Raw genomic sequence first — 16,902 nt, 5'->3', positions numbered from 1 at the left:
ATAATTCCTAGTTCTTCTCTCTTCTCTCTTTCCCCACCCACTCCAAGCATATTCAGTTACTGGGTATTTCCTTTCCATATTACTTACAGACTTTCAGTTCCTCCTCCTACCATGCTAGTCCCAGTCCAAATGGCCATAATATTTTTGTTAAATTAATATGGCAGCACCCCAACTGTCCTGTCTTGCCCGCCTAACCCATATCATCACCCTAATAAAGAGAAAAGAAAACATTTAATCTGTATACCTCAAAAGAGAGCTAGAATAACACCATATAAGGATGTGTGCTCTGTAGCAAGAAGGTCTGGATTTGAATCACGACACTATTACTTTAGCAAATGCAGTTATATAGCCTTGAGTAAACTCTGTTTGTGTGAAAGAGAAAATGAAAACTTTCCTGATGAGTTTTCATGAGGCTTAAAGGACCTAAACCTTAGCATAGAGCTTGGTATACAGCAAACACTCAAAAATTACTATAATAATAAAATGCAATCTGAGTGTCCTACTATTCTATTTAAACCCATTGAACCTCACCATGTCTTCTAGAAGAAAGCCCACATCTCTTTGGCAAGCCTTGTAAGCCCCAACTCCCCTTTCTAACCCAGCTCTAGCTACTGCCCCCCAGAGGGTTGTGTCCATTCAGTACCACTTCCATTGCCCCCAGCAGGCCATGCCTTGTCTTGTGCTCCTGCACACATGCTGTGCTGTTTACCTGGTCGTCCCTTGTACCCTAAGTCTGGCATCTTCCTTTCCCTTCCCTGAATGTCAATCACTCTTCCTATTTTTGTGACTGACTCTCACCTCTCCTTCAGCTCTCCTCTCATTGGTCACTTATTCCAGAAAACTGTTTCTGATACTCCAGGACTCCCACAGAACCCTTGAATCCTCTCTATATGGCAGTTGCCACATACTGTGTAATCGTGCTGTCACTGGTCTGGGGGCTCTGCCCTGCCAGGGTAACTCTTCTGAGGACAGTTTGGATCCTATTTGCTTTTTAAAAATACCTAGTTCTTGGGGCGCCTGGATGGCTCAGATGGTTAAGCGTCTGCCTTTGGCTCAGGTCATGATCCCAGGGTTCTGCATCGGGCTCCCCGCTCAGCAGGAAGCCTGTTTCTCCCTCTCCCACTCCCACTGCCTGTGTTTCTCTCTGTCATATAAATAAAATCTTAAAAATATACCTAGTTCTTGGGAGTTTGATTCCATTAACATATGTTTAATAAATTAAAGCAGTACCCAATTGAATATAAGTTTTATGAACTTTTGTGATGCCTAGTATATAATCTGCAACTCAGTAGTATTTGTTAAATGAGAAAATGCTGTTTAGACTTTTGTATATCTTTAATTTTGGTAACTATCTTGTGTGTATACATTTAATATTTAAAAAATCCTGAAGTTATTTAAAATTTTGATTCTTAAAAATTTGAATCCTAAATTCTAAAAATTCCTAAGGTTATCTCTTATAAATTAAATGTAAAGTTGTATAATTTTTTTTTATCAAACATCAAGTTTGGTTATGAAATAATGAGCTATATTTTTTCTTGTGTGTCGTAAACCATCTCTGAAGGCAGAATGTTTTAAGCTACCACAGATGATACAAAGGACAATCATATGGCTACTACTCTAAAAGAATTTATAAACTGGGGAGAAAAAAGTTATACTGAAATAAGTGTGTCAAAACACCAATCACATCTCTAAGCATAAAACAAGCTCATGTATTCATCAGTCATCTTCAAAAAGTCAACTTTCCTTCATCTTAGCAGAATAAGATAAGAGTTGGCTTATTAAGCATTCCACAAAGAAAAGTATAGAATTACCTGAATGGTGCATTGGAGATCATTTAGGCCAATCTGGTTTACATTAACTCTTTTGTGGTGGATTGCTTAATCAAAGGATAGAGTTATTGGTCTCTGATAAAATTGGCTCATGTAACCTGGGAGCAGCCTAGTGCTCAGACATTTGTTTCTAAATACCATTTACCACATAAGTAGGAATGGACTTGCTCGGAGAAATGACTGATTCCAGAACTAGAGCAAAAGACCTACGTGGGTTTGGGACAATTTGATACAAGAAATGGCATTCTGTTAAAAGGACACAGGAATCAGTTTAAAGGGACCTCCAAATGGCCAAATTTGGGACAATATGAACTTTAAAAAAAAAAAAAAAAAAAACAAGTGGAAAAAAGGGAATGGGAGGGAGGGCACTGAAAGCTCTTTTTGTAAGAATAACCACCAATGGGGCTCAGGTCATGATCCTGGGGTCCTGGGATCAAGCCCTGCATCCGGCTCTCTGCTCAGCGGGAAGCGTGCTTCCTCCTCTCTCTCTGCCTGCTTCTCTGACTACTTGTGATCTCTTTCTCTGTCAAATAAAAAAATAAAATCTCAAAAAAAGAAACCCACTAATAAAAATGGAAGGAATGATAGAATTAGAAAAAAATCACTATTTTGTAGTCCCAAGTGGATTAATCAAAGCAAGGGTTATTAGTGAATGATAAATCGTGGTGAAAAATTATTGGGAAATATGACATGGCACCAAATTAATACACATAGGATTTTTATTAATTTAAAGGGGAAGATGTCCCTTTATAATAGATTTGGCAATAAACATTCTAACCAAGTGATCAAGCTAGCACCAATAATAGTGGCTAAACTTAACATTTTGTATCTTTAAACGTTATGAAATATGAATTTCACAGTATGAAGTATTTTTGCCAGAACTGTTTAATTTATATTTAGACTTAGCTTTTGGTTCACTGGAAATACAAGTGATGGAGAAACAGGTATAATGATACCATGAAAATAAGACAAATGCAAAAGGTGGGACCTTCTATAAGATGACTTGTCTAGACTCTTCAAAAAGTCTATGTCTTAAAAGGCAGTGGGATTTCTCAAAAGATACTGCAAAAATAAAGCCACCAAATGCAATGGATAAAATTTAATTGGATCTCACTGGGGGAGTACATAGCTTAAGGAGACATAGGGTGGGCAACTGAGGAAATTTTAATATGAAATAGATATTAGATAACATAGAATTGTTAATTTTCTTAGGTGTGATAATGGTATGTCAGAAAATATCTTTATTCCTCGGAAAAGCCTATTGAGCTATTTAGGAGTGAAGTGTTGTGATATCTGTAACTTGCTTCCACATACTTAAAAAAAATACATCTTATAAATAAAGAGTTGGCATATAAAAGCACATATATAGGGGTGCTTGGGTGGTACAGTGTAGCTCTTGATTTCAGCTCAGGTCATGATCTCCCGGTCTTGAGATCGAGCCCGGAGTTGGGCTCTGCTCATTGTAGAGTCTGCTTAAGGTTCTCTCTCCCTCTACTGCTCCCTCCTCCCTCTTGTGCTTGCACGTGCGTGCTTTCTCTCTCTTTAAAAGAAGTCTTTAAAAAAAAAAAGCACGTATATATGACAGTATGTTCCAGTTGTTGGGTAGGTGGAATGTTCATTGTACTCTCTTCTCAATTTTTTGGTTAGAAATTCTTTTTTTTTTTTTAATTTATTTATTTATTTATTTATTTATTTTTAAAAGATTTTATTTATTTATTTGCCAGAGACAGAGGGAGAGAGAGAGAGAAAGCGAGCGCAGGCAGACAGAAAGGCAGGCAGAGGCAGAGGGAGAAGCAGGCTCCCCGCTGAGCAAGGAGCCTGATGTGGGGCTCGATCCCAGCATCCCGGGATCATGACCTGAGCTGAAGGCAGCCGCTTAACCAACTGAGCCACCCAGGCGTCCCTGGTTAGAAATTCTTAAAAATAAACTGTAAAAAGAACAAGCTCAGTGTGATGATAGCAAAATCTACGTCTCGGGAGTGGCAGGCAGGCTGTCCGTACCAGGTTGGCCAGTGCTTCTGCAGTGGTATTGGGGCTCACTTTCTCCAGCCCTCAGCTTCGTTCCTGTGCATGCACAGGGATGAACACCTGTGAACATCAAGTGGAATATGATCCTAGTGATATTAGCCAAACTGGATAACTGTGAAAATCTCCAAATAAGATTAGACAAGCTTGAGGCAGAACCACTCATGTTACTCATTTTTAGCATTTCCAGTGTCTGGAATGTTGTAGGCATTGAAAAACTGTTGCCTGAGGAAATACCTACAGGGAAGGCCAAATTTGAGGATTGCCTCAAAAAAGTAAGAGGATTCAAGTGACCTTTTCCAAATCCAGTAAATATTTGTGGAATTTAATACAACTGAACTAGTTAAGGGGCAAATAAAGTTAAGGTTGGTTCTAGAAGTGAGAAGACCTATTTTTTTGTTTTTGTTTTTGTTTTTGTTTTTTCCCCCAATATGTGGCTCAATCCCAGGACCCTGAGATCATGACCTAAGCCAAAGTCAGAGGCTTAACCCACTGAGCCACCCAGGCATCCCAGGAAGACCTGTTTTTAAATGTGTATCCAGTAATGACTGCATTTCAGTTTTTTCTTTTCTTTTCTTTTCTTTTTAACTTTTCAGAAATAATCCTTGCTTTTCTGAGTTAAGGAAGCACTTGGGTGGAAGTTTACTGTAGTTTTTCCTACACAGGATGAAATCTGGGTTTGGTGAGCAATCTTCAGAGGGTGGCATGCGTAATTGTGCTTCTCCTTGGTGAGCTATGAGTTGGGCACTTAATTATGTAAAAAATATTGCAAGAGAGCAGTTGCATAATCCCCAAGAGAGTAATTACTGTCTATCTTGGCAGAATGCAAGGCTTTTAATCTGTAAATAAGCAATCCTATGTGGAAGAGCTACATGTAGAGTGATTCTGCATTATAAAGGTCTCTTATGAATTTTTTAGAGTGCAAGTAGTGACTCCATGTGCTGAATGGCTTCTGTCTTTGTGCTTCAAAGGGTTCATGATGCTTCCCCTGTGGTTTTAACCTCTCCTGAAATATTTAAGCCTCAGAGAAGGATTCCTGTAAAGGGTCAAACTGCTTCTAAGTTAAGCCTGTGAAAAATCTGAATGTTTCAAATACCAAGGATGTAAAATGTGCTTTCTGTAAATTAAAAAACCAATAAGAAAACAATACAACAAAATAAAGCATTGACGGTGCTTAAAAAGAGAAGGCTCAGATTAGCTGATGGGTTTCTCACTTATTCGAGGATAATGGTCTTATGTGTGCCCCTGCAGCTTAGGTCTCCAAAAAGCAGTGATTCACTTTCAGGGTATGTGTGTATTTTGCTTATGTAGGTCTGAGTCTTTGGGATACTGAAAGTAAATTTTGTTTTTAAAAATTGTCAATAGATCCACCTTCCCTTTTGTTGTAGTGTTGATGAACTGAGCCTTCTCTCTCCAAGTCAGACTTCTCCATGGGAGCAGTGTTTGTCTACTCAAGGACCTCATTCTGGCGACTCGTCTTCTCTCTTGCATGACTAACTTTCCCCTCTTTACTGACTTATTCTCATCAAAATAAAAACATGTCGTAACAGCTTCCATTGTTTTTAAAAAGGCCTTCCTTGACTTCTCTTTCTCTCTGACCACCTCTTCAATCCTCTGTTCCCCTTTGCAGCAAACTCCTGAAGAGTCTATATTCTATATTCCCTTTTCACTTCCTCTGTTCCCATCATCTCTGGAACCTGCTCCATGCACCCCATTCCACACAGAACTTCTTTTTATCAAGGTATACCTGTAACCTTCACACTGCCAGAGTCCATGGTCAGCGCTTGGTCAAATCTTACCTATCATTAGCTAAAAGAGTTTATCATGCCTTTTTTTTTTTCTAGAAACACTTTTTTACTTAAGGGAAAACCTGTGCTTCTGGTTATTACCCTTCCTCATCAGTCACTCTTGATCAGCCTCTTGGTGGGCTCTTTTCCTGATCTCCTAAGATGACTCAGTTCCAGTCCTCTCCTCTGTTTTCTCATAAAGTCCTCTAAGGTAATATCATGGATAAAAATGTTCTGTTGGAGCGCCCGAGTGGCTCATTGGGTTAAGCCTCTGCCTTCAGCTCAGGTCATGATCCCAAGGTCCTGGGATGGAGCCCTGCATCGGGCTTTCTGTTCCATGGGGAGCTTGCTTTCCCTTCTCCCTCTGTCTGCCTCTCTGCTTACTTGTGATCTCTGTCAAATAAATAAAATCTTAAAAAAAAAATTCTGTATGCTCTAAAAACTCCCAATTTATGTCCGTACTATATACCTGTATCCTGGACTGCAGATTTGTATATCTAGCTGCCTGCCCCACATCCCACTGGATGACTAGAGGTATCTCAAATTTAACATAGTCAAAATGTAACACGTGGTCTTCGCATGGTTAGGTCTTACCCTCCTATCTGCTTTTCCTATCTCCATGTTTGTTCTTCCTCCTTTCCATCTATGTTAAAAAACAGCAGCCTGAAATACTGCTTAAAATATCAGGTCACATCCCTCCTCTGCCTTAAAGCCTTCAGTGACTCTTGTCTTGGTCAGAGTCAACAAGGTCCTTTATCATCTGACCTCATACCTTTCTAGCTCCCTCCTACCTTTTTCCCTGTCACTCACTCTGCTCCAGCTGCATTGCCCCCCCCTTTATTTTTTCTTTCTTTCTTTCTTTTTTTTTTTTAAGATTTTATTTATTTATATGACAGATAGAGATCACAAGTAGGCTGAGAGGCAGGCAGAGAGAGAGAGAGGAGGAAGCAGGCTCCCTGCGGAGCAGAGAGCCTGATGTGGGGCTCGATCCCGGGACCCTGGGATCATCACCGGAGCTGAAGGCAGAGGTTTAACCCACTGAGCCACCCCCGTGCCCCTCTTTCTTTCTTTTTTTTAAGATTTTATTTATTTATGTGACAGACAGGACAGAGACCCAGCAAGAGATGGAACACAAGCAGGGGAGTGGGAGAGAGAGAGAAGCAGGCTTCCTGCCCAGCAGGGAGCCCCATGTGGGGCTCAATCCCAAGACCCTGGGATCACGACCTGAGCCAAAGGCAGATGCTTAACAACTGAGCCACCCAGGTGCCCATATTGGCCCCTTTCTTAAACACACCTTAGATACTCTGTCTCAGGGCTTTGCCAGGGGATGCTACTTTAAGTTGGAATGCTGTGGCCTGTACTTCTGCCTGGCTTGTTCCTTCACCCCCTTCAAATCTCTGCTTATCTGCTCTCTTCCCACTGACACCTTCTCTAATCATTCATTTAAGCGCCTCCCCACCCCCTCCCACCAGTGCTCCTGATCCCTCCACCTGACTTTTTTCCCCATTGCACATACCACCATATGAAAATAAAATATTTCTTTTGTTGGTTTTTGTTGCTGCGTTTTTTCTCGTGTGTCTTATTTTATTAGAATAGAAGTTTCATGAGGGCAGAAACTTTATGTAACTTCTTCATATATCCCCTGTGCCCAAGCAGGTACTCAGTAAATACTGCTGAAGGATTAATTGCAAAGCAGTCTCAAAAGTTGGTTGATTCTTTTTTTTTCCCTTGTCATTTTTTTAAATAGCATTCTGTGTAGACAGAGGATATAGAACATTCAGAATGATTCACTATATACTAATAGCTATTTCCCATTCCTCAGTTTCTCTGTTTGAAGAACATAAGGACATTCCTCACGGCCTGTTGCGAGACCTTTGGAATGAGAAAGAGTGAACTCTTTGAAGCATTTGACCTGTTTGATGTTCGTGACTTTGGAAAGGTAATCACATTTCATTTTCTTTTTTTCCCCCCACGTTTCATTTTCTATGTGTTTTGTTTTAGTGGAGTACATTTTATCAAATACTTAACCATTTTTTGCTGAAGGAGGACTTGTGACAGAAGTGGTCTAGGTAGTTGCATTAAGTAATTAAATTTCACACATAGGTGACTTAGCAAAACAAAGGACATTGTCCAAATGGGGTTAGAATTATTATTATTATTTTTAAAGATTTATTTATTTGAGAATGGAAACAAGAAAGAGTGAGTGATGGGAAGAGCAGAAGGAGAGAATCTTAAGACTTCCCGCTGAGTACAGAGCCCAACTCAGGGCTTGATCTTACTACCCAAACCAAGAGTCGGATGCTTAACTGACTGAGCCATCCCCGTGTCCCAGGACTAGAATTATTTTATTTAAAGCAGTACAAGGAGAGTCCTTTACCCCAGAAGTAGCTTTTTCAATGAGCTACCTCAAAAGATAGGACTACTATTTTCCATCTTACAAATAGCCCTCCTGTCTTTTCTATATCTAAAAGGCACCTAATTTTTGGAAGTTGAGAATGATCTGCTGCCCCCTCTCTATTTTGATACTCAGGTAGGTGATGGGGAAGACATGAATCCAAAATGTTTGAGATTTTTCAGTAATTCTTATTGGTTGCATTTCAGCAGATACATGTTAGCTTGTTGAACTTCGACGATATTTGCCACATGTAAATTGTGCTAAGATTTGCTGTTATTATTTATATATACACCAAATAGTTATGTGTAATAGGTGACAGAAATTATTCTCTTAAACGCTGTGTTTATTTTTAAGTGATCAGGCAGAAATAAACTTTTTGCATGTAAGAAGTCATAAAAAAAGTAATTAAGGTGACCTTATTTTGGTTCCTGATGACATCATTGCATTATGAAAATAAGAACATGAGAATTAGGAAAAACAAAATAAAACTAAATGACACTGAGAAGTTTGCCCTTACTCTTGTAATTCCAATGCTAGTATCTCATCAAAAGGCTGTTTGAGAGTGATGCTTCATTTGATTTCTAAGATATAATATTTCAATTATAAGGTGAAAACCTATAGCAATAGATTGATTTGCTTAAAAATGGGAATAGATTGCACAAACTTGAAACAGACACATAAGAAATTAGGTGCAGAAATTTGATGCAACTATGGATAAGGCACCCTGCCCAGGGAGAGAGAATCCTTGGTTTCTTGACCCAGAGTCCCTTTATCATTTCCAGGAAGTCTTTCCGTCTTCTCTGTCAGTCTGGAAGCCTGTGCAAAAGGAAATGGGTATAAGAGCATGGTTTCTAAGATTCTTTTTTCCTCTGGCAAGCTGTGATTTAACAGTTTTGAGGCTCCCAAAAGTGATGGAGGATAACACGGTAACAAAAGCAACTGAAAACCAAGCCTTGTGGGGGTGGCGGTTGGGAGGTTGGTAGCATATTTGTCTGTGGCTAGGAAGTGAAGCCATGAAGATGACAGGGAATCAACTAGAATTCCAGGTAAGGTGGAGTGGATTGTCTTCTACGTTGTTAACCCTAAAAAACATCCTAACAGCTTAAAAAGATGTTCTCTTTATTCTTTGACTCCTCCACCTATTTAAAAAAAAAAAAAAAACAACAACTCCTTAATCTTCTTTTCACTCTTTTGGGGAAATGAAAAATGAAAATGAATTAGGGAAATGAAAAATGAAAAAAAAGATTGACTTTTAAAAGCTTTTCAAGGAGATCTTCATTTTTCATTCAGATTTGCAAGAAATGGTGTTGACAAAGACTGGGAAATCATCTAAATTCTTTGGAAACACAGTGGCTTTATAGTGGAATACCACTGGGCACTTACACAACGGAAGCTTTGTAGGAGTTGAGATAATACAGTTGAATGTGAAGGAGTAAACTGTATGCTTCTCAAGGGTAAATGTGTTTCTGTCTACTTAAAATATTTTGGCAATGATAAGTCTGAAACAGAGTTAAGCTTGGGGATGTCCTTGGGAATTTGATCCTGTACTCAGCACTCTAAAATTACATATATTTTTGCTACTGCCAGCATTGGTGCAGTATCTCTTCCAAAACTATCTGGCCTCAATAAATCAGTGAAAGTTAAAGAAGCTCTTTCATACCTTACTAGTATTACTGTCATTAAACATTATTACTCTAAGCAAAATCATCAATCCCACCACTTACTGATAACTTTCAAGATAATTGGTAACTTCTCAGTCTTTGTATGTATGTGTGTGTATATATATATATATATATATATATACACACACATATATGTATACATACACACACATAAATATACATATACACACACACACACTTATATATATGACCATTAATCCTCACAGTGGCCCTCTGAGACGTCCTATTCAAATCACACATCTAGTAGAGATTGGAGCAATAGTTTGAACACAGAGCTGGCCGATTCTCCCTGGTACCATGGTGCAAGCGTTCACATAGTGGTCCAGTGCTCTCTACATATTGACCCAATCTTCATATCAGCCCCATCATGTAGGTACCATTGTCATCCCTATTTACAGATCCTGGACTGTAAGTGACAGAACTTGGACAATTCATGCAGTTTTAAATTTTTACATTTAAAAAATGTGAATAGTATGTTGATGTAGACACCAAATCATTCCTCATGTTGTGACTATAAATTTTAAAAGGATGTAGACAGGTTAGAGTTTTTCTCTTTATTCCTTGGGATTTAATTAAATTTGCAATTAATGTACAAAGAGAATATTTATAACTATATGCCTCTGTCTGCCTCGATTCATACAAATAAATCTAGAATTCATGTATATTTGGCACCTTTTTGCCTAGGAATATATTAATTATAATAACAGTATCTAATGTTTTTTTTTTTTTTTTAAAGATTTTATTTATTTATTTGACAGAGAGAGATGACAAGTAGATGGAGAGAGAGGCAGGCAGAGAGAGAGAGACGGAAGCAGGCTCCTTGCTGAGCAGAGAGCCCGATATGGGACTTGATCCCAGGACCCTGAGATCGTGACCTGAGCCGAAGGCAGCGGCTTAAACCACTGAGCCACCCAGGCGCCCAGTATCTAATGTTTTTATAGCAATTTGAAACTTTGAGAGTACCTCATATCACTGACCTTCTTAGAGTTTCGTTATAGTCTTGTGGAGGAAACAAGCAAGTCTTTCCCTTTTTCAGATGAAGAAACTAAGAGATGGGGAGATTTAACAGTGATTTTAAGGTGTCCTTGGTTCGGATCTGAATCAGACCTTCTGACTTCCCCGTCCTTGGTCTCTCTTGTCTGCCATCTGCATTTGGGTCTCACTGCTGTGTGAATGCACAGGGAAAAGGATGAACTCATGGGAGAAAACCAAAGGAAGATATGAAATTAAGATAAGTGATCTGTGACTTGGCATCTAATTTTTTTTTTTTTTTAAAGAAAGAGGAAAGATTTAGGATACTGCATGAGCCTTTAATAAAATGGGTTGTTGAAATTAAGAACTCTATCTGGATAAATGTTTCACACATTCTCATCATGCAGTCAGTTTTGAGCTAACCTTCCCCTACCTCCCCATTGTGGTGTAGGCTGCTCCCTAAGCTTTGCCTACATTATCCCTCAGTTCTAGATTCCAGAAGTCTATCCTGAATCATAGGCTTTGATACGGATAGGTTTTCTTCTGGAACTTGGGAAAATTCTGGGAAAACAGGGGAATTTATGAAATTAAAAAGTATAAGTGATCTGTCACTTGACATCTACTTATTCTATAGATATGATTTAGCATACTGCATGTGTTAACACAAATGAATGAAAGTTTTTCATTTAATTTTTGAGATAGTGAAGAGCACACATTTTGTGCAATCTAGAAAGGCTTATGATAATTTTGCCTTTCCACATTACTTTTAATTCCTAGTATTGAGCTTTTTCCCCAGTGTTAGGAGAAGATTCATTTCAATTCAAACTTGTGTGTCAAAAAAGTTAGAATAGTTCTGAACGTTTTCTATAACTTGATTTTGTTTTTCAAATCACATAGGGATGGGGAATGAGTTTACTAAATTAGAAGGTTAACTTTTTTTTTTAAAGATTTTATTTATTTGACAGAGATCACAAGTAGGCAGAGAGACAGGCAGAGAGAGAAGAAGGGAAGCAGGCTCCCTGCCAAGCAGAGAGCCCGATGCGGGGCTCGATCCCAGGACCCTGGGATCATGACCTGAGCCGAAGGCAGAGGCTTTAACCCACTGAGCCACCCAGGAGCCCCAAACTTTTTTATTTTTTATTTTTTTTTTAAGATTTTCTTTATTAGAGTACACATGCGCATAAGCAGGGGGAGTGGCAGAAAGAGAAGCGGATTCCCCACTGAGCGGGGAGCCCAGTGAAGGGCCTGATCCCAGAACCCTGGGATCATGACTTGAGCCAAAGGCAGACGCTTAACTGACTGAGCCAGCCAGGCGCGCAAGTTGACTTTCTACTAAAAAAGCTTCATCTGGGGGTGCCTGGGTGGCTTAGTTGGCTAAGAGTCATCTCAGTTCATGATCTCAGGGTTGTGAGATTGAACCACAGGTCAGGCTCTATGCTGGGTGTGGAGCCTGCTTAATCTTCTCTCTCTCTCCCTTTCCCTCTGCCCTTCCCTACCCCAAAGCAATCTTATTCTGATTATATAATTTTAAAAAAAGTTAAAGTTGTCCTAGTTGTCTTTTTCCTTAAGAAATGTAATAAACCACTTCCTCCCCTAGAAAATTAGCAGTTATTAATTATAATACTTTTTACATTGCAACAGGCTCCATAAATTTCTTCACTTCCATGCTGCATAGATGATCTGCTATTCCTCTGTTCAAACTGTAATGTTCCAACTAACGATTTTGCTGTTTGGAAAGGTTTCCTACTGAGCTGTCTGTTGGCACATTTACAGTGTGGAAGCACATGGGATTTTTCTTTAATGAGACCATTTCTAGTGAGTAGTAGAAATCCCATTGCTGCTGTTGTCCAGATGAGTGATGAAGTCAGTTCCTTCCTTTGGTTGCTCTGGGTGGTGTAAGGGCCTGCTTCTTGTTACCAGCCGACTTCACGTCTGTTGTTTCAAGTGTTGTTAAGCACCTTTCAAGTGTAAGATGATATGTTTTCTTGAATCAAAAAGAATCCCACCTAACCAAAAGTAGTTCTAGCTGATTTAGTAGCAATAGGATAGTAGCAATGTGTTAAGGTTCAGGACAGCCTCTGTCAAAAGGAAATCAGAGCATTGGCTTAGAGGTGAGTTAGGGATACGGGTGAGAAAAATACTGAGAGAGAGGTAATTCTGTGTTTGGGTTAAGAATATGGTATCTGAGTTGGATCTTGGTTTGGATTCTGATTACACTCCTTACAAGTATGTGATTTTCGGCTGAGCTTGGGTTAACCTGGTTGAGCCTCAGTTCCTTAATTGATGATTGGGAAATAATGTATGTGAAGTGCTTAACAGTATCTAGGTTTAAAGTATGTATTTGATAATTACTAGCTATTACTCTTATTATTACTTTTATTACAACTTCATTACTAGTATTAATTGGTTTAGAATTCATATAAATCATAGAGGTTGAATTGTGAATTGTGTGCAAGAGTTATTGAGTTAATGAGTTAGGAAATAAACTTTGTTCTTTCTAATGTGTCCTGGGGTTAATCTATTTTATCCTGCACAGGATATTTTATCCCTTCTGTGGTCCTGAATCTCCTTTGAGAAAGCACCCTTTTCCAGTAGTTTGGGTGGTTTAATCATTGAGAATACCTCATCTCTTTGACCATAGGGCAGGGTTTGGGGATGGGGAAAGTCACTCAGTTGGGACAAAGATGATGTGTTGAGACATTTTCTGGGGCAGTTCTGTTGTAATATCCTCCAGCTACGAGGCTTAGAAGAGCCACGGCCATCGAGGTATCTGACAGTATTTCAAAACAGACCCAGTTTAGAGGAAACAGAGCTGAGGGGGAGCCTACTGGCATCATTTGTTGCTGGAATAAAGTTGTGCCCAAAGCCGAATCCATTTATCTCTGGATTTGTCCATGACGCGAGCCAACGTATTCTTCCTTTTTTCTTCAAGCCAGTTTTCCTTAGATTTCTCACTTTTGGTGGAGAGAACTAAGTGATTCACCTGCTATTGTTGATCATATGATTTCAGTTGTGTAGATAACTCTTAAAGTTCCACACAGCTTGGAGACCATTTGGTAGCCTCTACATCTTTTATCGTATATAGAAAAGGAGGTTTGAACATCTATTTTGCCATGTATAAATAAGGTAGAAGTGTAGTCCCAGCTTTGTGGTGAATGCTTTCTTGTCCTTACCATTGACTCAAGCAGTATCCTAGATCTTCAGGTCTTCAAGAGACGAAGTCATCAGACACCCTTTTCCAGTCTGTTTGTGCCCTACTGGGTCAAGCAAATGGACAAGCATGCCTCTTTAGGCTGGGAGCTCACTTCTCCAGTGGCCTCCAGCTGTATCTATGTTTTTGGGCCATACAGATAGATCTGAAGATGACCTTAAAACCACACGGTAAAAAGGACTGAAAGAGGGCTCCAACACATTGATCTGGGGTTGAATAGGACTTGGAGATATTCGTTGATTTGTACAAAATTGTCCAAGAAGTCAAAAAACACTATAGAATTCTGTGTGACCTCCGGGTTCTCACTTCATTCCTCTGAACTATAGGTTCCTCATTTATAAATGGGATAATAATTTCTATCACACAGAATTATTGTGAAAACAGGCTTTATGTAAGATCCTGGCATATTGCTCAGGAAATGATTAAATGAACCAATAGATCTAGTATAGAACCAGTAGTTTGGGTAGATACAGGTCATTCAGGGTTCTAAAGGTGGGTATATGTAAAGTCAAAAGGAAGATTCTAGTGGTGTTTTTTGTAAATTTACTTGGTTTGATACTTTCTGGCTCGAAGTATTAAGAAAATTATAATACATATGTATGTATGCATGTACACACATGTATGGTTATTTATAACTTACATTTTCCTAGGCTTTTGTGTTAAGACTATGTTTAACTTCGTCCAGCTTCCTGCTCAGTGGGAAGCCTGTCCTCCCTCTCCCACTCCCCCTGCTTGTGTTCCTGCTTTCACTGTCTCTCTGTCAAATAAATAAAATCTTAAAAATGTCTAACTTTATTTTTACTTATTTATTTATTTTTGTGCATAGAGATTAGTTGAAAGATCTGCAGGGAAGCTTTTCCTGAAGGTAGCTGATGCCTTTCCACTCAATAAATGTACCCCCCCCACCCGAATATAAACCAAATTAGCAGCTCCATCAGATTCAGGGCAGGAGATGGTCTGGTTCTTCACCTTAAAAAATAAATTGCCATTTAAAAATAAACTTGAGGGGCATCTGGGTGGCTCACTTGTTAAGTGTCTGCCTTCAGCTCAGGTCATGATCCCAGCGTCCTGGGATCAAGCCCTGCATCGAGCTCTTTGCTCAGGGGGAAGCCTGCTTCTTCCTCTTCCACTCCCCCTGCTTGTGTTCCCTCTCTTGCTCACTGTATCTCTCTCTGTCAAATAATAAATAAAATCTTAAAAAAAAAATAAAAGTAAACTTGAACTTGCTGAGAAAACCAAAGGATACATGGTTAATCTAATGTAGAAAAAGGCTTGGAAATTGCATAATGGAAATTCACAACTGTCTATACCCTCTCCGTTAAGAGGCATTAGTATGTATCCCCTCTTCTCCCCCTTCCCGCCACCCCAGTTTATTAGCCCAGACCTGCTGCTATCAGGCTGCCTTGACATTGTGAACTCCAATTTCTGGCCCATCTGGAATGCCTTATAATACATCTTAGGATAATGTTTGCTTGGGTGTGTCTTATAGTTGGTGTGTTTTCACTTTTTCACCCTTTGCAGCCTGACTTGGACATCTCGGGGTGCATGTATAAAGGTACAAGGACTTCTTGTTGCCCGCTGTGCTAGCCCAGGCTAGCCTCTCTCGGCATTTGTACCTGGATGCTGGTTGGTTTCCACATTCTCATCCCTACTTCCAGTGCTTGTGGGTGGTGGGAGCTTGCCCTCTGAAGCTCCACATATATTCCAACACAACAACACTTGAGAACCTGAAAGTGGTTCCCTGCTACCTGTGCATCTCCTTGGAACTTTACCTGGCTTTCCCAGTTGCAGGAAAACCTCCCTGCCCAAAGACCCATGAGCTTCGTGTAGGTGCAGGTAGCTTCAGAGACCTCACGCTGGCCTGGTTTGAGAGATTCATATTGGCTAGTGCATGTGCGTTGACCAACCCTTAGAAACATTTTTCATCTGTCTCTATGTAACTAGAATGAATTATCTTGGCTTGTAAACATAATCTCTTTTCACAGTATTTTTTTGAACTCCACTCTTGAGAAGCTGGACATTTCCCAAAGTGTTTCTCATCCTAGATTATTCAAGAGTCTCTGGGGCTTTTACAGTCCCAGAGCCCTAATCAGTCTCGTTTAGGGCTCTAATCAGAACACTACAAGGAGCTCAACTTCCTGTTGATGGTCTACTAGCCTGGTTGTATTGAAGACAGGTCCTGCGAGGTTTCTTCAGTAGCTCTTGTTCTCTGATGCTGGCATGGTCTTGTAGTTCCAGTGTGGCACAGCCTGCCACTACCCAAACCAGCTTCCTTTCACCCCCACAAATTTTAGCTTCTGCATTGAACCTGGTCAGGCCACATTGCCCAGACTTAGCAGTGCATACTGTTCAGGGAGGAGCTCATGGCATCCTTTCCAGCCAGCAAGCTTGAGCCAGAGCCTCTTGATTCAGCCACTTGCAGGGTACCAGCTTCAACTCGTAGAGCAGCATTTGGGATCTCTGGTCTCGGTTCTATCAGAAGGCCCTGGACTTTTCTCGCAAAATCAGCCAGTATCCAGCCTAGAACAGGCTAGTCTTCAGGGCTACTGCAAGGAGTCAACCTCTGTCAGTCCACAAAGGCTTTCTTTACTTTCTCTCCCTTGAGCAGTAGGTGGTTTGCTTGCATTTACATAACTAAGGGAGAGTTCTCCAGGGATTCCTTCCTAAACAAAGAAAACTTGTTCCAAGGAGAGGTTTATTATCTCCTTAAGCCTAGAAGGAGGGAACAGTTTTTGGCCCTCCTTAATATGTGTGTCTGGTTGGCTTTTCTACAATTTTCTACAGTTTCTACATTATTGGCAGTATTCTTTTATTTATTTATTTATTTATTTATTTATTTTAATATCTTAAACATTTTATTTAAACATAAAACATAAATGTACATTCTCTCACAAATCTTTAGAGGTAGATAAAGCTGAGAACTTCAAATTCAAGTTCTGCTTCATCTTACATATGTGTTATGGATCACATAACAATTACTACTTTCAACTTTTTTTTTTTT

At 39.7% G+C, this 16,902-nt stretch overlaps 1 protein-coding gene across 4 annotated transcripts in view; it reads left to right on the top strand.

The window, feature by feature from the left end:
* Window positions 1-16,902, top strand: part of VAV3 (vav guanine nucleotide exchange factor 3) — a 356,330-nt gene that overhangs the window by 80,505 nt on the left and 258,923 nt on the right. For 3 of the 4 annotated variants that reach the window (XM_059375594.1, XM_059375595.1, XM_059375593.1), the window contains exon 2: window positions 7,464-7,580. The exons of the other annotated variant lie outside the window; for it this stretch is intronic. In XM_059375594.1, the coding sequence (XP_059231577.1) occupies window positions 7,464-7,580 (117 nt within the window). The remainder of the gene's footprint in view (window positions 1-7,463; window positions 7,581-16,902) is intronic. 4 annotated transcript variants of the gene reach the window in all.

This window comes from Mustela nigripes, chromosome 14 (assembly GCF_022355385.1).
Source record: "Mustela nigripes isolate SB6536 chromosome 14, MUSNIG.SB6536, whole genome shotgun sequence".
In the NCBI taxonomy this organism is placed as follows: domain Eukaryota; kingdom Metazoa; phylum Chordata; class Mammalia; order Carnivora; family Mustelidae; genus Mustela; species Mustela nigripes.
Note: the sequence above shows the minus strand (reverse complement) of the source record. Positions and strands in the feature narration are given on the sequence as shown.